The sequence below is a fragment of the Vicia villosa genome, linkage group LG1 (genome assembly GCF_029867415.1).
Source record: "Vicia villosa cultivar HV-30 ecotype Madison, WI linkage group LG1, Vvil1.0, whole genome shotgun sequence".
Lineage (NCBI taxonomy): Eukaryota > Viridiplantae > Streptophyta > Magnoliopsida > Fabales > Fabaceae > Vicia > Vicia villosa.
In genome coordinates this window covers 41,740,478-41,765,175 of record NC_081180.1, presented here as the reverse complement: position 1 = coordinate 41,765,175, position 24,698 = coordinate 41,740,478, and the positions used below count along the sequence as shown (strand labels likewise).

Sequence of the window (24,698 nt, the reverse complement as noted above, 5' to 3'; positions counted from 1 at the left end):
ATTTTTCAGTAGAATTGTTTTTTGATCAAACAAAATCTGATGTATGGAATAGTAGCACTAATCAATAATTTTCAAGACTTTTTTTTTCTCTTTCAATTTAATTACTTTGAAATTGTTTTCTTATATCATGAACTGTATCAATAGCTTGTAGCTGGAGAAGCAAGTTTTTTTTTATTTCTTTTCCCTTTTTTAAACCTGGTTTTGATTTTGAAGAGCTGGTTGTTCATATTTGTTTATGTTGTTATAGATCTGATATTACACAAATTTGATTGTCTCATGAAGAATAATTTTCATAATTGAGAGTGCTGCTCAATTTCCAGGGTTTTAAAATTGTTGAAAAATTAAGTCTAAAAGTTGCATTGTAGGTTAGATTTGAAATTTCACAACCATGATTCTTATTTTTTGATTGAGAAGTATGAAGGTTCTTATTGATCTTTATTGCGTTTATATATTATTGTTTTGGCTATTTTCTTGATCATATTCTGGTTTGATTGCTGATACGCTCCTAATATTTTGCAGGGGTCATCTTTCCTGAAAACTGGAGTTAGACAATGGTTCTTTTTTCTGTCACGGGGATAGGAAATATCGTAACGGTGCAAGGTCTAATCGAGCAACAAGGCATGACTACTGGAAATATTCTGGTTTGATTGCTGATACGCTCCTAATATTTTGCAGGGTCATCTTTCCTGAAAAACTGGAGATAGACAATGTTCATTTTCTGTCACGGGGATAGGAAATATCGTAACGGTGCAAGGTATAATCGAGCAACAAGGCATGACTACTGGGAAAGCTACAGGAAATGATCTTAATGTGATATTCAATTCATGGTCAGTTAGAGTTAAGAAGACACTGGTAATTATCTTTAACTAACTATTATTGTTAAAATTATTGTTTCTGTTAGCCCATCACCTTTCATTATTATGTAATTAGGGAGAATAGTATGTTAGTGAACAATATGCTATTTAAACTTCCATCGTCATATGCATCTTTATATTGGTTTAGTCTTTGAGTAATTATAAAGGTGTATGAGGTTTATGGAATTTCCTCATGTATTCCTCATTGCATCGAGGGACCCCTCTCTTGTCAAAGATAAATCTTGGAACCGAGACTTTCCTTCCCCTATGATCATTCCTTCTTGTAGCCTCATACTCTTCAACAGCCTTTTCATCATAAACATCATTACACCTTGGGCATAACTTGACCTTTGATTATCTTATTTTAAAATTTTCTAGGAAGTCAACCAAATCCTCATTAGCTTGAGGATAAACTGCTTGTAATCCATCTTGAACTTCCCTATCAAAACCATTAGTAGCTTCGACCATCATAACCTCAAGAGGCTCAACATATAGGTCATCTTCGACTTTTAAGGGGTCAGTGTCCACTTGCATCTTTAACTTTTCGCCAAATTGAAGTCTTCCTTCTTTCAAAACTTTATGCACCAAATCTCTGAAAAGGGCACATTGAGATGTTTTATGACCAAGAAAATTATATTAGTTTCAAGAATATTCATCAGCTGCTACGTAAGCAACCTTTTCTTATGATATTTACTAATTCTGATTTTTCCGGCCTTCAATCTCTCAACTTGACAAACTCTATCAGCCAATTGTGTCATATCTCTAAGTTATTGAGTATGTAGGTTTTTCCTAATAGAATAGTCTAAGCCTTTTGCAGCCATTTCGACTAATGCAGACCATAGAGTGCATCAAGAGTTCCATGACACTGCCATTTTGTTAGGTTATTTACAATGAAAGAGTTTTGTGCTGCATATTTACCCAAGAGGTATTTGCGGAAGTTTGGCTATGTTGAAGGTGTTCCTAGACCAGTTCGTGATATATCATATGAGAGCATTGATAGGTGGTTTAGGTCTAACATTATGAGCAATAAAATAAACATAACTTAACATGAAAATAAAATGAGCATAACTTAACATGAAAATAACATGAACATAACTTAAACATTGATAAATGATTCAGGATGTTTCAACATCGTCATAATATCTCAACTAATCTCACAATTATTGCATCCACCAAGATTGGACCCTTCTGTTGTTTGGACAGTGTAAGTGACAATCCGTTTAGATTTTAGAACATAAAGAGAGGTGTTCTTTGTGAGCCTAAAATCAATAGGAGAATTCATGTCGTTGAAGTACACAAAAGCGAGATACCAAAATTGAGACATTGCGAGATAATAGCTATTTTGCCCCCTGCCATATGGGCGAGGTTTGAAAAACGCCCCTGTAAAAAAAAAAATTTGGATTCGCCCCCTAACATATGAAGATTCCCCTGTTTTACCCCTTCAAGAAATTTAATATTCAAAATTATTGACGTGGCAACCATTTTTTTATTTTTTTAAATTATTTATAATGACGTGGCATGCTTAGTTGGAATTTTTTATTATTTTTAATAATTTTTAATTCCATGTGGCATGTTTTATTATTATTTAATTATTTGTTTGTTAAAATGTCAAATATTAAAGCCAAAATTTTGTCTCCCATGGGTATTGAACCCATGACCTATTAATTACAAGGGGACACCACCAACCACTAGGCTACTTTGCTTTTGTTGTTCTATTCTTACTTTAAGTTGTTATATTATAGTAATTTCTGAAAATATGTTTATTAAATATTTATTTAGGTTCTTATATTTTGATATATGTTTTAATATTATTGTTAATCAATGATAATGTTTTATTAACCAGTATATTAGTGTTAATATATTTATTTAGGTTATGATTTTTTATTATATGTTTTATTATTATTATTATTATTATTAACTAATAATGTTTTATTAATTAATATATTAACATTAATATATTACATGAATTGCATATTTACCATTAATATTTAAAATATTGTAACATAAATATTTAAAAATTAATAAATATCATTGATATTTAAAAATGTTAATATTTAAATAACTTTAATTATTTAAATTATTAATTGAAAATAACGTTAATAAATTAGTTTAAACTAGTTTATTACATTAGTTTAAAAGGTACATTATTTTTTTAAAACATAGCCTATGAAACATGATTAACAGTATATTTTAAAACATAGCTTATAAAATATGACTAAATTAATTTGGTTCAGTATTTTTTAAATTAGTTTATAAAACATAACCTATAAAACATGACTAAATTAAATTAGTTTATGTAATTAAAACTAAATTAAACAAATTTAAATTAAAACTAAATTAATTTATATTTTAGAATTTAATTAATTTTAACAATAAAATAAATATTAATTATAATAGTATTAATTAATAACAATGTTAACTAATAATTATAATATAACTATTATATTTTAACTGATATATTTTATAATTTAATTAAAATAAATATATAATTAGATAAATATATTAACGTTAATATTTGACAAAAGTAAAATAGAACAACAAAAGTAACTGATAATATTTGATAAAAGTAGATAAATATAACTAGTTTATTATAATATAAGTACTTAAAGTAAGAATAGAACAACAAAAGCAAAGTAGCCTAGTGGTTGGTGGTGTCCCCATGTAATTAATAGGTCATGGGTTCAATACCCATGGGAGACAAAATTTTGGCTTTAATATTTGACATTTTAACAAACAAATAATTAAATAATAATAAAACATGCCACATGGAATTAAAATAAATAATAAATAAATAAATATTCCAACTAAGCATGCCACGTCATTAAAAATTATTAAAAATAATAAAAAATTCCAACTAAGCATGCCACGTCATTATAAATAATTTAAAAAAATAAAAAAATGGTTGCCACGTCAAATAATTTTGAATATTAAATTTCTTGAAGGGGTTAAAACAGGGGAATCTTCATATGTTAGGGAGCGAATCCAAATTTTTTTTTTTTACAGGGGCGTTTTTCAAACCTCGCCCATATGGCAGGGGGCAAAATAGCTATTATCCCTTTTTTTGTTAATAACATATGAATCATATCTATACAAGTTTTAAATAATTAGGGATCACACAAAAGTGTCTTTGCAATCATAATCCTACGAAAATATTGTCACAATCACAACCACACAAAAATAATACTATATATTTTTGAAGAGTGTGAAAAATATCCAATATACCGATTTTTTTTGAAATTTTTGGTAAATCACACACCAAACATTTCAAATAATCGGAACATATACCGAATTTTTTTAGACAATACCAGATATTTTGCGCCTGAGAGAAATTTTTACAAAAATTGATTAATGAAAAAAATGAGAAGATATTTTGAATATTTAGGTACAAATTGGTATGTGGGGTTGTTAGGTACAAGTTGGGGGTGCCAGTTATATTTCTCGTAAGATTGAAATGCCAAGCCCAGTCCACTATCTTTTAAAAAGAGGCCCATCCTTGCAGCTCTGTCTTTGTATCAGAATTTGTTTTCATTGTAGTCGTACTCAACTCAACCACGCGGAAAACGCAGGCGGTATCTCCGTTCCGTCACCACCGCGTCCACCTGCCGTCGCAACTCGCTCCTTCGCCGTCTCTCTTCATCCCTCAAGGAACCGTAAGTTCTTCAATCCTTCCTTAATACACTATGCGATCTTACATGCTGTTTTGAAAGAAATTGGGCTTCCTTACTTGTTCTACTTCCCATGTCACATGCCACGCGATATTGTTCACTGCTTTTGACGATGCTGTATTGTGCGAATGGCTGTTTTTGATTCTCTAGGTATAATTTTGTTTACAATTTTTTTCAGGAGTTTTTTTTTTCCTTCAAATATGAATGAGAACATGAAGCACTTTCAAAAGAAATTAACAGAATTGGAACTCGAAGCTGAGCATCTTCTCTTAGCCCGGCATCAGGTTATTACAAATTTCATATTGTTTCTATTCAAATTCAATCAAAATATGTTATGTTGTTATGTTAATAAAGGCTGGATATGCAATTCTTTCGTTTTGGTGAATGTACAGCTGGTTGAGAATGATAAGTTGAGGAATGGGAACAGAGAAGCACTTACTGCATTAAGGAAAAAGGCTCGGACAACAACGAGTAGTGTTCCATCTCCTTATGGATCAATAATGAAGGGAGTTTCAAGACCTCTGGTGCAAGAAGTGTGTACTACCTGTGGTAACCATGACTCTTTCGAGCAGACGTGGACAATGTTTCCAGGAACTGATCTGTTTGTCGGAATTCCATTTCATGTTGCTCATACTATATTGGAAACAGGTTATTTTTATTCAGTTTTGCCTTACGCCCCCCCTAACTGATAAGAAAAGTAATAATGAGAAAAGAAGTATGAAAAAATATCCGTAAATGTATGCTTGTGTTAGTTTCTTCTTTTTCATCCATCCGGCAAAAATGTTGATTAGTCATGCTTCTTTATGTGGCCGTTCAGTAGTATCTATTTATTTGTTAAAAGCCTGTAATCATTGGAATTTTTCCATCTTTGCTTTAGTGCAATTTTGGAGTACATGTGAAATTATTTTCATATTTTCTAGCTTATATGCATTAGCTTGGAGTCTGGATTATTCACCATTATCCTCGGTATGAGAAACAATATGCAAATGCAATATTTTTAACAAATTTCAATAGAAGCAACAACAACAACAAGGCTTGGTTGTTGTTGTTGTTGTTGTAGTTGTTTCTATTGTAAATTTTTTAAAGATATTAAGGTGTCTGTCATACATACTCGTATAGGTTCAACCTGATTGTGTTGAGTAATTTCATCACGTGGTTGCAAAATTTACATTGTTGAAGTTGAATGTAATCTCACCTAAATTTAGTTTTCCCTGCAGCTTTGTGTAAGTTGTTTTTAATTTCACTTGAATTGATCCCATTTTCCTTTTATATTAATTTGTTTTCCATCATGAAACATGTAGAATAAAATCTGTACTTCGTAGTTACAAGCAAATGATCGAGCATGGACGATCAGTATTATGCAACAGCAGTTCGGAATTCTGACTGAATATTTTCTTGATAATTACTATTATTCTGAAAGTCCAAGTTTGAATTATAGCTGTGTCAATATTATTTTTTGTCTCTAAGTTGATTTCTATTGAAATTTGGTTGGTATATTCTTACGGGTGTTTAATTACAGATCAAGCTCAGCTTGACTTTGAGGCAAAGAAACTACAGAGCATTGTGAAGGAAAAAACACTTATTATATCAGATACAGGTGCTCTTGCAGACAAGATTAGTCCCGGAGTGCTTAAATCGCTTGTAACCTTAAACGACAAACCAAAGTAAGATGCTTTATGCCGACTATGGCATGTCACAGTGTCTTTTGGAAATAATTTCTTCAGGCATTTAGGTAGTTTATTCAAGTCTTGATGTTGAAGACAAGTGAGTGTCATGGATTATCTGTACCTATCAGCTTTACTTCTACATGCACCAACCATTTACTTCTACATGCACCAACCAGTAACCTATGCACAAGTTTCTCTGAAGTTACACTTTCTACCTATCAGCTTTATCATCTTGAAGTTTTAGAAGTTGCTCATAAGATTTATATCTCACCCTGAGAAAAGTACAAAGTTATGAGTCATAGATATTTCTTTTTGTTAGTTGAGGCCTATTATTACAGTGACATCTTATTTAGATTTGATTCTCTATTGAGTGGTCTGTTACCAAATATCTAAATGGACTCTGCTCTCAGTGACTCTGTTACCAAATATCTAAATGGTGAAATTTGATTGCACAACAGTGTAAAATCATATTATATTGTACATAATTGCAAGACTTTTTTTTCTATATGTATAGTCCTTTAATATAAAACTCTTGATTAGTGTCTGCCTCAGATTGGTAAATGTGTGGTTCATGTTAGGATGATGGTCTAATTTAACTGTATTGTTTGTAGTTTTTGAAAGACCATGTTTGATAAGTCTAATGTGGTTGGGGTATCCTTGAGACTGACAATTGGAATATACTTTAAGATGGATGACCATCCTCAAACCTAACTTATAACTCAATTTAAATCGAGTTCTTAGGATCTATTTAAGGCAATACACATAAGTTTTAAAATTACCTCTTTTATACAAATTTTAAAATAATTTAAATCAATTTTTTAAATGTTCATTCATTTTAAAAATGCTAAAACTTTGTGCATAATCTTCAAATCATTAATACAAGTTTTATAATATATTTTGAGCAGTAAAGGTTTATATATTGTTGAATCGACTACCTAACTAAGAATGAAACATACCACCAAACACCCCAATTTACCCTTAACGAAAAAAATAATTACCTTTACAAAAGCCCTTTATTGTAATTTGCTAAATCAAAGTTTTATTCCCACCAATCATATTTCTCTATTCCTCCAAGTGGCACTCCTCTTCCAATATTCTTATTGGTGTTTCCTAATATTCATTGGGTTTCACAGTTTGGTCTTTTAACCGGTGAAACAATATCCTCCATTCATTTTAAATTTTGAAAACTATGTACTTGTCTCTCCCTTCCTCTCTTCTTATCTCTCTTTTCCCTCTCCCAACCCTAGCAAATCCAGTATTTTCTCTTGCTTTCTGTCGTCGCCTCCATTCTCTCCTCAAATCCTAAATCTGTCGTGTCGCCCCCTTTCCCCTTCATCTCAGTTTCTCATTCTTTTTCTATAAGTATATATTTCCCCTCTTCTATTTATGTTAACCAAACCAACGTTTGTGTTTGTGTTTGTTGTTTTGGATCTCTCAGCTATGAATCTTACTAACGTAAATGATCCATTTCTACGGTTACTACTGGAACTGTTTCTATTAAATCTGGTGAAGGTTACTATCAGTTTTCGGCGGGTCTGAAACTTCTCATCGTGGATGATGATCCCGCGTGTCTGAAAATCCTTGAGAAGATGTCGAGGTCGTGTTATTACGAAGGTATTGAATTTGAATGAGAATTTCTCTAACTGAACTTTCATTTTTTTTCAACTATTAATTAGTTGGTTAGTTGAAAACCCATGAAAAAAGTAAACTTTATCTTCAATTGAAAAACCCTTAACGTAAGTTCAAAGAATGGATTTTTCAGTAGAATTGTTTTTTGATCAAACAAAATCTGATGTATGGAATAGTAGCACTAATCAATAATTTTCAAGACTTTTTTTTTCTCTTTCAATTTAATTGCTTTGAAATTGTTTTCTTATATCATGAACTGTATCAATAGCTTGTAGCTGGAGAAGCAAGTTTTTTTTATTTCTTTTCCCCTTTTATAAACCTGGTTTTGATTTTGAAGAGCTGGTTGTTCATATTTGTTTATGTTGTTATAGATCTGATATTACACAAATTTGATTGTCTCATGAAGAATAATTTTCATAATTGAGAGTGCTGCTCAATTTCCAGGGTTTTAAAATTGTTGAAAAATTAAGTCTAAAAGTTGCATTGTAGGTTAGATTTGAAATTTCACAACCATGATTCTTATTTTTTGATTGAGAAGTATGAAGGTTCTTATTGATCTTTATTGCGTTTATATATTATTGTTTTGGCTATTTTCTTGATCATATTCTGGTTTGATTGCTGATACGCTCCTAATATTTTGCAGGGTCATCTTTCCTGAAAACTGGAGTTAGACAATGGTTCTTTTTCTGTCACGGGGATAGGAAATATCGTAACGGTGCAAGGTCTAATCGAGCAACAAGGCATGACTACTGGAAATATTCTGGTTTGATTGCTGATACGCTCCTAATATTTTGCAGGGTCATCTTTCCTGAAAACTGGAGATAGACAATGTTCATTTTCTGTCACGGGGATAGGAAATATCGTAACGGTGCAAGGTCTAATCGAGCAACAAGGCATGACTACTGGAAAGCTACAGGAAATGATCTTAATGTGATATTCAATTCATGGTCAGTTAGAGTTAAGAAGACACTGGTATTATCTTTAACTAACTATTATTGTTAAAATTATTGTTTCTGTTAGCCATCACCTTCATTATTATGTAATTAGGGAGAATAGTATGTTAGTGAACAATATGCTATTTAACTTCCATCGTCATATGCATCTTTATATTGGTTTAGTCTTTGAGTAATTATAAAGGTGTATGAGGTTTATGGAATTTCCTCATGTATTCCTCATTGCATCGAGGGACCCCTCTCTTGTCAAAGATAAATCTTGGAACCGAGACTTTCCTTCCCCTATGATCATTCCTTCTTGTAGCCTCATACTCTTCAACAGCCTTTTCATCATAAACATCATTACACCTTGGGCATAACTTGACCTTTGATTATCTTATTTTAAAATTTTCTAGGAAGTCAACCAAATCCTCATTAGCTTGAGGATAAACTGCTTGTAATCCATCTTGAACTTCCCTATCAAAACCATTAGTAGCTTCGACCATCATAACCTCAAGAGGCTCAACATATAGGTCATCTTCGACTTTTAAGGGGTCAGTGTCCACTTGCATCTTTAACTTTTCGCCAAATTGAAGTCTTCCTTCTTTCAAAACTTTATGCACCAAATCTCTGAAAAGGGCACATTGAGATGTTTTATGACCAAGAAAATTATATTAGTTTCAAGAATATTCATCAGCTGCTACGTAAGCAACCTTTTCTTATGATATTTACTAATTCTGATTTTTCCGGCCTTCAATCTCTCAACTTGACAAACTCTATCAGCCAATTGTGTCATATCTCTAAGTTATTGAGTATGTAGGTTTTTCCTAATAGAATAGTCTAAGCCTTTTGCAGCCATTTCGACTAATGCAGACCATAGAGTGCATCAAGAGTTCCATGACACTGCCATTTTGTTAGGTTATTTACAATGAAAGAGTTTTGTGCTGCATATTTACCCAAGAGGTATTTGCGGAAGTTTGGCTATGTTGAAGGTGTTCCTAGACCAGTTCGTGATATATCATATGAGAGCATTGATAGGTGGTTTAGGTCTAACATTATGAGCAATAAAATAAACATAACTTAACATGAAAATAAAATGAGCATAACTTAACATGAAAATAACATGAACATAACTTAAACATTGATAAATGATTCAGGATGTTTCAACATCGTCATAATATCTCAACTAATCTCACAATTATTGCATCCACCAAGATTGGACCCTTCTGTTGTTTGGACAGTGTAAGTGACAATCCGTTTAGATTTTAGAACATAAAGAGAGGTGTTCTTTGTGAGCCTAAAATCAATAGGAGAATTCATGTCGTTGAAGTACACAAAAGCGAGATACCAAAATTGAGACATTGCGAGATAATAGCTATTTTGCCCCCTGCCATATGGGCGAGGTTTGAAAAACGCCCCTGTAAAAAAAAAAATTTGGATTCGCCCCCTAACATATGAAGATTCCCCTGTTTTACCCCTTCAAGAAATTTAATATTCAAAATTATTGACGTGGCAACCATTTTTTTATTTTTTTAAATTATTTATAATGACGTGGCATGCTTAGTTGGAATTTTTTATTATTTTTAATAATTTTTAATTCCATGTGGCATGTTTTATTATTATTTAATTATTTGTTTGTTAAAATGTCAAATATTAAAGCCAAAATTTTGTCTCCCATGGGTATTGAACCCATGACCTATTAATTACAAGGGGACACCACCAACCACTAGGCTACTTTGCTTTTGTTGTTCTATTCTTACTTTAAGTTGTTATATTATAGTAATTTCTGAAAATATGTTTATTAAATATTTATTTAGGTTCTTATATTTTGATATATGTTTTAATATTATTGTTAATCAATGATAATGTTTTATTAACCAGTATATTAGTGTTAATATATTTATTTAGGTTATGATTTTTTATTATATGTTTTATTATTATTATTATTATTATTAACTAATAATGTTTTATTAATTAATATATTAACATTAATATATTACATGAATTGCATATTTACCATTAATATTTAAAATATTGTAACATAAATATTTAAAAATTAATAAATATCATTGATATTTAAAAATGTTAATATTTAAATAACTTTAATTATTTAAATTATTAATTGAAAATAACGTTAATAAATTAGTTTAAACTAGTTTATTACATTAGTTTAAAAGGTACATTATTTTTTTAAAACATAGCCTATGAAACATGATTAACAGTATATTTTAAAACATAGCTTATAAAATATGACTAAATTAATTTGGTTCAGTATTTTTTAAATTAGTTTATAAAACATAACCTATAAAACATGACTAAATTAAATTAGTTTATGTAATTAAAACTAAATTAAACAAATTTAAATTAAAACTAAATTAATTTATATTTTAGAATTTAATTAATTTTAACAATAAAATAAATATTAATTATAATAGTATTAATTAATAACAATGTTAACTAATAATTATAATATAACTATTATATTTTAACTGATATATTTTATAATTTAATTAAAATAAATATATAATTAGATAAATATATTAACGTTAATATTTGACAAAAGTAAAATAGAACAACAAAAGTAACTGATAATATTTGATAAAAGTAGATAAATATAACTAGTTTATTATAATATAAGTACTTAAAGTAAGAATAGAACAACAAAAGCAAAGTAGCCTAGTGGTTGGTGGTGTCCCCATGTAATTAATAGGTCATGGGTTCAATACCCATGGGAGACAAAATTTTGGCTTTAATATTTGACATTTTAACAAACAAATAATTAAATAATAATAAAACATGCCACATGGAATTAAAATAAATAATAAATAAATAAATATTCCAACTAAGCATGCCACGTCATTAAAAATTATTAAAAATAATAAAAAATTCCAACTAAGCATGCCACGTCATTATAAATAATTTAAAAAAATAAAAAAATGGTTGCCACGTCAAATAATTTTGAATATTAAATTTCTTGAAGGGGTAAAACAGGGGAATCTTCATATGTTAGGGAGCGAATCCAAATTTTTTTTTTTACAGGGGCGTTTTTCAAACCTCGCCCATATGGCAGGGGGCAAAATAGCTATTATCCCTTTTTTTGTTAATAACATATGAATCATATCTATACAAGTTTTAAATAATTAGGGATCACACAAAAGTGTCTTTGCAATCATAATCCTACGAAAATATTGTCACAATCACAACCACACAAAAATAATACTATATATTTTTGAAGAGTGTGAAAAATATCCAATATACCGATTTTTTTTGAAATTTTTGGTAAATCACACACCAAACATTTCAAATAATCGGAACATATACCGAATTTTTTTAGACAATACCAGATATTTTGCGCCTGAGAGAAATTTTTACAAAAATTGATTAATGAAAAAAATGAGAAGATATTTTGAATATTTAGGTACAAATTGGTATGTGGGGTTGTTAGGTACAAGTTGGGGGTGCCAGTTATATTTCTCGTAAGATTGAAATGCCAAGCCCAGTCCACTATCTTTTAAAAAGAGGCCCATCCTTGCAGCTCTGTCTTTGTATCAGAATTTGTTTTCATTGTAGTCGTACTCAACTCAACCACGCGGAAAACGCAGGCGGTATCTCCGTTCCGTCACCACCGCGTCCACCTGCCGTCGCAACTCGCTCCTTCGCCGTCTCTCTTCATCCCTCAAGGAACCGTAAGTTCTTCAATCCTTCCTTAATACACTATGCGATCTTACATGCTGTTTTGAAAGAAATTGGGCTTCCTTACTTGTTCTACTTCCCATGTCACATGCCACGCGATATTGTTCACTGCTTTTGACGATGCTGTATTGTGCGAATGGCTGTTTTTGATTCTCTAGGTATAATTTTGTTTACAATTTTTTTCAGGAGTTTTTTTTTTCCTTCAAATATGAATGAGAACATGAAGCACTTTCAAAAGAAATTAACAGAATTGGAACTCGAAGCTGAGCATCTTCTCTTAGCCCGACATCAGGTTATTACAAATTTCATATTGTTTCTATTCAAATTCAATCAAAATATGTTATGTTGTTATGTTAATAAAGGCTGGATATGCAATTCTTTCGTTTTGGTGAATGTACAGCTGGTTGAGAATGATAAGTTGAGGAATGGGAACAGAGAAGCACTTACTGCATTAAGGAAAAAGGCTCGGACAACAACGAGTAGTGTTCCATCTCCTTATGGATCAATAATGAAGGGAGTTTCAAGACCTCTGGTGCAAGAAGTGTGTACTACCTGTGGTAACCATGACTCTTTCGAGCAGACGTGGACAATGTTTCCAGGAACTGATCTGTTTGTCGGAATTCCATTTCATGTTGCTCATACTATATTGGAAACAGGTTATTTTTATTCAGTTTTGCCTTACGCCCCCCCTAACTGATAAGAAAAGTAATAATGAGAAAAGAAGTATGAAAAAATATCCGTAAATGTATGCTTGTGTTAGTTTCTTCTTTTTCATCCATCCGGCAAAAATGTTGATTAGTCATGCTTCTTTATGTGGCCGTTCAGTAGTATCTATTTATTTGTTAAAAGCCTGTAATCATTGGAATTTTTCCATCTTTGCTTTAGTGCAATTTTGGAGTACATGTGAAATTATTTTCATATTTTCTAGCTTATATGCATTAGCTTGGAGTCTGGATTATTCACCATTATCCTCGGTATGAGAAACAATATGCAAATGCAATATTTTTAACAAATTTCAATAGAAGCAACAACAACAACAAGGCTTGGTTGTTGTTGTTGTTGTTGTAGTTGTTTCTATTGTAAATTTTTTAAAGATATTAAGGTGTCTGTCATACATACTCGTATAGGTTCAACCTGATTGTGTTGAGTAATTTCATCACGTGGTTGCAAAATTTACATTGTTGAAGTTGAATGTAATCTCACCTAAATTTAGTTTTCCCTGCAGCTTTGTGTAAGTTGTTTTTAATTTCACTTGAATTGATCCCATTTTCCTTTTATATTAATTTGTTTTCCATCATGAAACATGTAGAATAAAATCTGTACTTCGTAGTTACAAGCAAATGATCGAGCATGGACGATCAGTATTATGCAACAGCAGTTCGGAATTCTGACTGAATATTTTCTTGATAATTACTATTATTCTGAAAGTCCAAGTTTGAATTATAGCTGTGTCAATATTATTTTTTGTCTCTAAGTTGATTTCTATTGAAATTTGGTTGGTATATTCTTACGGGTGTTTAATTACAGATCAAGCTCAGCTTGACTTTGAGGCAAAGAAACTACAGAGCATTGTGAAGGAAAAAACACTTATTATATCAGATACAGGTGCTCTTGCAGACAAGATTAGTCCCGGAGTGCTTAAATCGCTTGTAACCTTAAACGACAAACCAAAGTAAGATGCTTTATGCCGACTATGGCATGTCACAGTGTCTTTTGGAAATAATTTCTTCAGGCATTTAGGTAGTTTATTCAAGTCTTGATGTTGAAGACAAGTGAGTGTCATGGATTATCTGTACCTATCAGCTTTACTTCTACATGCACCAACCATTTACTTCTACATGCACCAACCAGTAACCTATGCACAAGTTTCTCTGAAGTTACACTTTCTACCTATCAGCTTTATCATCTTGAAGTTTTAGAAGTTGCTCATAAGATTTATATCTCACCCTGAGAAAAGTACAAAGTTATGAGTCATAGATATTTCTTTTTGTTAGTTGAGGCCTATTATTACAGTGACATCTTATTTAGATTTGATTCTCTATTGAGTGGTCTGTTACCAAATATCTAAATGGACTCTGCTCTCAGTGACTCTGTTACCAAATATCTAAATGGTGAAATTTGATTGCACAACAGTGTAAAATCATATTATATTGTACATAATTGCAAGACTTTTTTTTCTATATGTATAGTCCTTTAATATAAAACTCTTGATTAGTGTCTGCCTCAGATTGGTAAATGTGTGGTTCATGTTAGGATGATGGTCTAATTTAACTGTATTGTTTGTAGTTTTTGAAAGACCATGTTTGATAAGTCTAATGTGGTTGGGGTATCCTTGAGACTGACAATTGGAATATACTTTAAGATGGATGACCATCCTCAAACCTAACTTATAACTCAATTTAAATCGAGTTCTTAGGATCTATTTAAGGCAATACACATAAGTTTTAAAATTACCTCTTTTATACAAATTTTAAAATAATTTAAATCAATTTTTTAAATGTTCATTCATTTTAAAAATGCTAAAACTTTGTGCATAATCTTCAAATCATTAATACAAGTTTTATAATATATTTTGAGCAGTAAAGGTTTATATATTGTTGAATCGACTACCTAACTAAGAATGAAACATACCACCAAACACCCCAATTTACCCTTAACGAAAAAAATAATTACCTTTACAAAAGCCCTTTATTGTAATTTGCTAAATCAAAGTTTTATTCCCACCAATCATATTTCTCTATTCCTCCAAGTGGCACTCCTCTTCCAATATTCTTATTGGTGTTTCCTAATATTCATTGGGTTTCACAGTTTGGTCTTTTAACCGGTGAAACAATATCCTCCATTCATTTTAAATTTTGAAAACTATGTACTTGTCTCTCCCTTCCTCTCTTCTTATCTCTCTTTTCCCTCTCCCAACCCTAGCAAATCCAGTATTTTCTCTTGCTTTCTGTCGTCGCCTCCATTCTCTCCTCAAATCCTAAATCTGTCGTGTCGCCCCCTTTCCCCTTCATCTCAGTTTCTCATTCTTTTTCTATAAGTATATATTTCCCCTCTTCTATTTATGTTAACCAAACCAACGTTTGTGTTTGTGTTTGTTGTTTTGGATCTCTCAGCTATGAATCTTACTAACGTAAATGATCCATTTCTACGGTTACTACTGGAACTGTTTCTATTAAATCTGGTGAAGGTTACTATCAGTTTTCGGCGGGTCTGAAACTTCTCATCGTGGATGATGATCCCGCGTGTCTGAAAATCCTTGAGAAGATGTCGAGGTCGTGTTATTACGAAGGTATTGAATTTGAATGAGAATTTCTCTAACTGAACTTTCATTTTTTTTCAACTATTAATTAGTTGGTTAGTTGAAAACCCATGAAAAAAGTAAACTTTATCTTCAATTGAAAAACCCTTAACGTAAGTTCAAAGAATGGATTTTTCAGTAGAATTGTTTTTTGATCAAACAAAATCTGATGTATGGAATAGTAGCACTAATCAATAATTTTCAAGACTTTTTTTTTCTCTTTCAATTTAATTGCTTTGAAATTGTTTTCTTATATCATGAACTGTATCAATAGCTTGTAGCTGGAGAAGCAAGTTTTTTTTATTTCTTTTCCCCTTTTTTAAACCTGGTTTTGATTTTGAAGAGCTGGTTGTTCATATTTGTTTATGTTGTTATAGATCTGATATTACACAAATTTGATTGTCTCATGAAGAATAATTTTCATAATTGAGAGTGCTGCTCAATTTCCAGGGTTTTAAAATTGTTGAAAAATTAAGTCTAAAAGTTGCATTGTAGGTTAGATTTGAAATTTCACAACCATGATTCTTATTTTTTGATTGAGAAGTATGAAGGTTCTTATTGATCTTTATTGCGTTTATATATTATTGTTTTGGCTATTTTCTTGATCATATTCTGGTTTGATTGCTGATACGCTCCTAATATTTTGCAGGGTCATCTTTCCTGAAAACTGGAGTTAGACAATGGTTCTTTTTCTGTCACGGGGATAGGAAATATCGTAACGGTGCAAGGTCTAATCGAGCAACAAGGCATGACTACTGGAAATATTCTGGTTTGATTGCTGATACGCTCCTAATATTTTGCAGGGTCATCTTTCCTGAAAACTGGAGATAGACAATGTTCATTTTCTGTCACGGGGATAGGAAATATCGTAACGGTGCAAGGTCTAATCGAGCAACAAGGCATGACTACTGGAAAGCTACAGGAAATGATCTTAATGTGATATTCAATTCATGGTCAGTTAGAGTTAAGAAGACACTGGTATTATCTTTAACTAACTATTATTGTTAAAATTATTGTTTCTGTTAGCCATCACCTTCATTATTATGTAATTAGGGAGAATAGTATGTTAGTGAACAATATGCTATTTAACTTCCATCGTCATATGCATCTTTATATTGGTTTAGTCTTTGAGTAATTATAAAGGTGTATGAGGTTTATGGAATTTCCTCATGTATTCCTCATTGCATCGAGGGACCCCTCTCTTGTCAAAGATAAATCTTGGAACCGAGACTTTCCTTCCCCTATGATCATTCCTTCTTGTAGCCTCATACTCTTCAACAGCCTTTTCATCATAAACATCATTACACCTTGGGCATAACTTGACCTTTGATTATCTTATTTTAAAATTTTCTAGGAAGTCAACCAAATCCTCATTAGCTTGAGGATAAACTGCTTGTAATCCATCTTGAACTTCCCTATCAAAACCATTAGTAGCTTCGACCATCATAACCTCAAGAGGCTCAACATATAGGTCATCTTCGACTTTTAAGGGGTCAGTGTCCACTTGCATCTTTAACTTTTCGCCAAATTGAAGTCTTCCTTCTTTCAAAACTTTATGCACCAAATCTCTGAAAAGGGCACATTGAGATGTTTTATGACCAAGAAAATTATAAAATTTACAGAATTCTCTTTTTTTCTTTTGTTCTAATGGAGGGTTCTTCAGGCCTTGAGGCACAATAATTTAACCATTTGTTACAAATAAATCAAATATTTTGTCACGCTTAGTTATATCTAAGGTATAAGTTTTTGTGGCGAATTTATCATTTTTATCAGTTCCGACGGAATTCTTCCCATTTGATGGTCTTAATAATTTACAAGAATAAGGGGGTCTTGGCTTGAGTTCAGCCACATTAACCCACTTTCTTCGACTAAATTTTCTTAGTTTCAAGAATATTCATCAGCTGCTACGTAAGCAACCTTTTCTTATGATATTTACTAATTCTGATTTTTCCGGCCTTCAATCTCTCAACTTGACAAACTCTATCAGCCAATTGTGTCATATCTCTAAGTTATTGAGTATGTAGGTTTTTCCTAATAGAATAGTCTAAGCCTTTTGCAGCCATTTCGACTAATTCATGTTTAGAAACTTGAGTAAAGCACCTTGCTTTCAAAAGTCTAAATCTATTAAGATATTTGTCAATTGACTCGACATCCTTTTGTTTGACATTGACCAACTCCTTCAAACTGAATTTCGATTGTCCCATATAAAACTGCTCATGGGCCTGCATGCATAAACTTCCAATATATAACATAAAGATAAGCTTATAGGAGATCACCTTGAGAGATACCTCTAAAGAAAACAAACTATCCAACTTATTTTCATTCCTCAAAATTTTGAAGGAGGAAGAGGATATATATAATGATAAATTAAATTAGATTAATTGTAACATTTAATTGTATATATATTTAGTAATTAAAATTTGTAACGTAAATAACCATATTCATGACCCACGCAAGAAAATGGTGTTACTATTGGCCCGTAGAAATTCCACCTCAAATAAAATAAAATAAAAACAACACATAATAACAAAATGGATTCACGTGCGAAAGAAAAGAAAACCATGAACTCATCATCCTCATAAATAAATCACATCATCATCATCATATCATCATCATCAAGAAGAGAATTCCAACTGCTATTCTGATCGATTGGATAACGATTGAGATGGAGAAGCACCAAAACGGAGAAGATGGTAAACAACCCGATTCTGTTTGTGGCTACGATTCCCTTCACCACCTTCTCAAGGATAATCTCAAACCTCACCACTTCCAGGTCAATTTAATCATGCCAATTTATACATCATACCATATATGGATTTGTAGAATTTGCTTTCTGTTTACATATTTTCAAGAGATCTTGTTAACATGCTGAATTTATCATTATATTTTATTATCACTTTCAATTGATCTTTGAGTTTGTCTTTCCTTGATTCTATTATCTTGTTAAATTTTCAACGGATCTTTCGAATTTGTTTTGCATATATGTGAAATCGGTTTAATTGCATTTGCATTGGTTCTTGCTTCAATCACATATTTTTTGATGGCTAGCTATGTGAGTATTATGTTGCAGGAAGTCAACCGTTTGCTTACCGGGCTTAATTGCGGAAAATTACTTGAAACAATTGCTCTACCTGAAGCTGCTACTGCTCTTTCCGTCGAACATGGTTTTGACCTCCAGGTATGAATACAATCCTTTTTTTTTCCTAACTTACATGTCAACATTGGTAATAATTTGAAAAACTGAATAAATTGAACATAATCAGGCTTTCAGCTTTCAAGCTGATAAAGAAGTATTGAGGGAGCCACGAATTGCGCGGGTTGGTTTGATTCAGAACTCTATTGCCCTACCAACAACTGCTCACTTTGTGGATCAAAAGAAGGCTATCTTTGAGAAACTAAAGCCAATCATTGATGCAGCCGGTTCATCAGGGGTCAACATATTATGCTTGCAAGTAGGTTGCGTGCACATGAGGATTTTCAATTGGTTTCTTATTACTGTCAGAAAATTTAGTGTTTGTTTTTACATATTTCCGTTGCAGGAAGCATGGATGATGCCATTTGCCTTTTGTACACGAGAGAAGAAATGGTGTGAATTTGCAGAACCTGTTGATGGAGAATCAACAAAATTTTTACAAAGCTTTGCGGTGAAGTATAACATGGTGATTATAAGCTCAATTCTTGAGAGAGATGTGAACCATGGAGAGGTGATTTGGAACACCGCCGTTGTAATTGGGAATCACGGCAATATAATTGGGAAACACAGGAAGGTAAATTTCTTAAACTTTCTACTTCTGCTTCTAATGCAATAGCCCTTCTTTCAGATATCTGATGAACATACAACCTTTGGCAGAACCACATCCCAAGAGTTGGAGACTTCAATGAGAGCACATATTATATGGAAGGAAATACCGGACACCCTGTATTTGAAACAGCATTTGGAAAGATTGCCATTAATATATGTTATGGTAGGCACCATCCTTTAAATTGGTTAACTTTTGGCTTGAACGGTGCGGAAATTGTTTTCAACCCTTCTGCAACTGTTGGAGAACTCAGCGAACCAATGTGGCCAATAGAGGTTAGTTGTTTGATATTGGCGGAAGACATCTTATACTCTTTTCTACTATGTATTGGCTTAATGGTGTGATTGTTTTTCAGGCACGTAATGCTGCAATAGCGAATAGTTATTTTGTTGCTTCAATTAACCGCGTTGGGACAGAGACGTTCCCCAATGCATTTACTTCTGGTGATGGCAAGCCAGCACATGCAGATTTTGGGCATTTTTATGGATCAAGTTTTATTTCAGCACCAGATGCTTCTTGCACGCCGTCTTTATCACGTAACAGGGATGGCTTATTAGTAACAGACATGGATCTGAACTTGTGCAGGCAATATAAAGACAAATGGGGTTTCAGAATGACTGCACGATACGAGTTGTATGCAAAGACACTAGCTCGGTATGTGAAACCAGGATTTGAGCCTCAAATCATCCCTGACCCCTCACTGCATAAGAGCTCCTCGTGACCTGTGCTAGAAAGTGCTCATTGCAATCTTTTCAAACTGTTTTCTGTGTGGAATATTATGCGAAATTCAGCTCTCACGAGTGTTTTTCCATTCTCAGATGAACTAATTGAATTATACATAAATAAAATGAATCTGAAGTAGTTTTCCTTTCTGTTGATTATTAAGGCTTATTCATCCTATATGTAGCATTTCTTATTTCATTATTCATGCTACCTCCTTTTGTATTGAAAGAGCGTACTATAAATTTCTCATCCTTTCCTACAATTGCTAGCCCTTTGATCAATATTAGGATTGTTTACTTCAAATGTTTTCAATTGTTACTACCACGGATTCTTTTTTTTTTTTATTAGTTGTTTTGCTTTTGAACCAAAAATATGTGGTGAAGTGGTGAGATGAGATATTGGATCAATGGACTAAGTTTCCAGTTCGACGGAGAGGAGAGCTGAATTGCAAGGTTAGCATTGTCTCATACCTAAGTCAGTGAGAGAATGAAAAGTAAATAAGTAATGTGAAAATGAGAATGGATTCAATATTGGGAGGACGTTTGGAATCTTTGCATAGAGCCTGGTTCAATTAATGTAAGTTAGTTTTTAATGTTGCCATTATTCATCTGTTCAATGTTGTTTGGATTGCTCGAAACAATGCCAAATTCAAAGAGAAACTCATTCCTCCTTCTTCTATTTCTTACATTCTGTCTGCTTGTTCTCTGGCTGGTACTAACTATAATGCTTCATCCTTTGTGAACATTCATGATTTTGAGACCTTGAAATCTTTCAAGGTCAGAGTTCGGCCTCTTAACGCCCCTAGAATTTTGGAGATGATCTGGAAGCCGCCTCAGTGGAACTGGATTAAAATCAGTTGTGATTGAGCTTCTTTAGGTAATCCATGACCCTATGCTTGCGGTGGTATTGCAATGGATTAGGAGGGCCACTTTCTTAGAGCTTTTGCTTACTTTTTGGGTGTCTCGAACTCTCTCATTGTCAAACTCTTCGGTGCTATGTCAGCAATTGAGTTCGCGAATGAGAAAGAATGGCATAATTTATGGTTAGAATTGAATTCTATAGTTGTGGTTCAAGCTTTCAAACCTCCTTTCAACGTGCCTTGAAAAATTCGCACTAGATGGATTAATTGTGTAAATATCACTTTAAATATATCTTTTGTTGCTTCTCACATCTATAGAGAAGGAATAGTTGTATTGATTCTCTGGCTAACATAGGTTTTAATGTTAAAAACTGAATTCATTTTAACAGCAACTCTTTAACTTCAACAGCAACAAAAAAACACTCAATCATTCTCTTGTGATACAGCCGCCATCTCCTTTTTCTCACAATCCTACCAAAGAACAAATACAGCCGACATCTATTAATTTTACAGAACTTTTTAAAAAAGTTCTTAACGAGTTAGATAATATTTTGTTCTTAGTTGTCTGGTTGAATTTGATCTAATTCCTCTAAAATTTATAGTTTCATTATTATTTTTTATATTGATTAATTATAAAAAATGCATCACTGTCTTTTGATAAAGAAAAAGAATAGTTATATGGTGCAAAAATCATTTTCCTTTTAGACCCAGTCAATGGCAAAATTCTACATCAAGTTTAAACAACACGCAACATACTAAGAGCCAAATTAAGTAAGAAAAGGGATTCACGTCCTTAGAAAGCACAACATGAAATCATATCATAAATAAACAATATCCCAACTGCTGTTTCTCTTGTCTATCATATAGTGTGTGAGATGGAGAAGAAGTTCCAAAACGAGGAAGAGAATGAACAACTCAGCCTCTCCAACGATGGCTCTATTTGTGGCTACGGTTCCCTTCACCTTCTTCTCAAGGACAATCTTAAACCCCATCACTTCCAGGTAACTCTACTCTCACACTCATCATGTTCATGCTTTTGAATATTATTCAATCTTCATGGAAAGTGAACTAGATATCTGTTGCAGGAAGTCAATCGCTTGCTTACTGGACTTAACTGTGGAAAAGTACTTGAAACAATTGGTCTACCTCAATCTGCTACTGCTCTCTCTGTCGAACATGATTTTGACCTTCAGGTATGAACACACTCCACTTCTTTCTTATGAAGCACAACACATACACGGACGAGAATATTATTGACAAATTTACACCGGGAATAATTTGAAAAAAAAATCAATAAATTGAATGTATCTCAGGCTTTCTGCTTTCATGCTGATAAAGAAGTATTGAGGGAACCTCGAGTTGTAAGGGTTGGTTTGATTCAAAACTCTGTTGCCCTCCCAACAACTGCTCATTTTGTGGACCAAAAGAAGGCTATCTTTGAGAAAGTAAAGCCAATTATTGATGCTGCTGGTTCATCAGGGGTCAACATATTATGCTTGCAAGTAAGTTGTCTTCTACATATGAATATTTATCAGAAAACATTTTGTGTTTTTTTTATATAATTCCATTGTAGGAAATGTGGATGATGCCATTAGGCGTTTGGACAAGAGACAAGAAGTGGTGTGAATTTGCAGAACCTGTCGATGGAGAATCAACTAAATTTCTGCAAAGCTATGCGGTTAAATATAACATGGTGATTATTAGCCCAATTCTTGAGAGGGATATGAATCACGGTGAGGTTATTTGGAATACTGCCGTTGTAATCGGGAATCACGGCAATGTAATTGGTATACACAGGAAGGTAAATTTCCTAAACCTTTCTACTTTGATTCTAATGCAATAGCCCTTCTTTCGGATATATCTAATGAACATATATACGACATTTGGCAGAACCATATACCAAGAATTGGAGAGATGAACGAGATCATGTTTTATATGGAAGGAAATACAGGTCACCCTGTATTTGAAACAGCATTTGGAAAGATTGCCATTAATATATGTTTCGGTAGGCACCATCCGTTAAATAGTTTAATCTTTGGCTTGAATGGTGCTGAAATTGTTTTCAACCCTACTGCTACTGTTGGTGAACTCACTGAAGCAATGTGGCCAATAGAGGTTAGTTGTTTTGTATTAAATATTGATTGAAGACATGTTAGACTCTTTTCTATAGATATGTTTACACTGCATAATCATATATGGCTTAAAGGTGTTATTGTTATGCAGCAACGTAATGCGGCAATAGCAAATAGTTACTACTTTGCTTCAATCAACCGTGTCGGGACTGAGACATTCCCTTCTGGCGATGGCAAGGCAACACATTCAGAATTTCATTTTTATGGATCAAGTTATATTTCAGCACCGGACGCATCCTGCACGCCGTATTTATCACATCACAGGGATGGCCTATTAGTAACAGACATGGATCTTAACCTGTGCAGGCAATATAAAGACAAATGGGGTTTCAGAATGACAGCACGATATGAGTTGTATGCAGAGACACTTGCTCAGTATTTGAAACCAGGATTTGAGCCTCAAGTCATCCGTGACCCCTTACTTCATTAGAGATCCTCATGACCTGTGTTAGAAAGTGCTCATTGAAATCTTTTTAAACTGTTTCTTTCTGTGTGGGATATTATGTAGTATGTTCAAAAGAAATTAAATAAACTCAAATGAAGTTTTCAGACAGGGTTTGGATTATTAGAAAATTGAAATAAGCGCTGTTCTATTCAGGAACTCCAATGATTTGATTGGAATTTGATGAAACTAAAAATTACAGAAATAATACATAAAATGTTAGGATCCGTTTGGTTGGGAGTAGATGGAGGGGAGGGGAGGGGATATTTATAAAAATTTGTGTTTAGTTTATTTTTTATAAGGGGAGGGGAGGGGATGGGAGCAAAATCCTTCCTAGACTCACTTTTGCCTCCCCTCCAAATTGGAGGGATTCGGAGGCGAGGGAAGATTTAGTAATCATAATTATATTATTTTTCCTATTTTAACCTCAATTATTTTTGTAATTCCAAGATTATCCTTATTGAATTATTAAAGACTAGATTTTTTCTCCGTATTATTTCACGTTTATTTTTTTCTATTGTGTGGTTGTTATTGGTGCGTTGTTCCTCTCATGTGAGTTTTTTTCTTTTTATTTTGTTGAAGTTCCTTTTTTGATATTATATTATTATTTTTATAATAATAACATACTTATACTTATATTGGTTCTTATATATGATAGTAATAAGAATTTTTTTATTATACTATTAATAATAATAATAACATTATACAATATATGTAAATATAATATATTTATGTTATAAATAAAAATTTTAACTCTAATATTATTTATTTAAGATCAGATCAGATAATAGTTTTATTGAGTTAGATGAATCATAAGATCAGATAATAGTTTGATTTGCGTTGAAGATATATAGTTCAACTAATGTGTGTTGTTGTTTACGGTTATATTATGGTTTATGAATGAACAAGTTTTTATTAAGAATTATTTTTACTAAGCACAAATAATAATATTTATAAGGATAAAAAGGTAAATTGATTTTAAAATCCCTCCCCTCCCCTTGTGA

The 24,698-nt window shown here is 32.4% G+C and overlaps 3 protein-coding genes across 3 annotated transcripts; all 3 read left to right on the top strand.

Moving 5' to 3' along the window:
* Positions 1-4,656: 4,656 nt before the first annotated feature.
* Positions 4,657-6,318, top strand: LOC131604880 (uncharacterized). Its single transcript, XM_058877297.1, has 3 exons — positions 4,657-4,803; positions 4,912-5,167; positions 6,039-6,318. Exons 1-3 carry the CDS (start codon positions 4,720-4,722, stop codon positions 6,185-6,187), a joined length of 489 nt encoding a protein of 162 aa, XP_058733280.1. The 5' UTR covers positions 4,657-4,719; the 3' UTR covers positions 6,188-6,318.
* Positions 6,319-18,264: 11,946 nt separating this feature from the next.
* Positions 18,265-20,416, top strand: LOC131635414 (beta-ureidopropionase-like). Its single transcript, XM_058906037.1, has 6 exons — positions 18,265-18,511; positions 18,809-18,916; positions 19,002-19,190; positions 19,278-19,505; positions 19,589-19,813; positions 19,894-20,416. The coding sequence occupies exons 1-6, from the start codon at positions 18,404-18,406 to the stop codon at positions 20,257-20,259; spliced, it is 1,224 nt and encodes a 407-aa protein (XP_058762020.1). The 5' UTR covers positions 18,265-18,403; the 3' UTR covers positions 20,260-20,416.
* Positions 20,417-21,143: 727 nt separating this feature from the next.
* On the top strand, positions 21,144-23,849 carry LOC131635407 (beta-ureidopropionase-like). Its single transcript, XM_058906030.1, has 7 exons — positions 21,144-21,303; positions 21,988-22,121; positions 22,206-22,313; positions 22,434-22,622; positions 22,694-22,921; positions 23,011-23,235; positions 23,344-23,849. Exons 1-7 carry the CDS (start codon positions 21,153-21,155, stop codon positions 23,680-23,682), a joined length of 1,374 nt encoding a protein of 457 aa, XP_058762013.1. The 5' UTR covers positions 21,144-21,152; the 3' UTR covers positions 23,683-23,849.
* Positions 23,850-24,698: the final 849 nt, after the last annotated feature.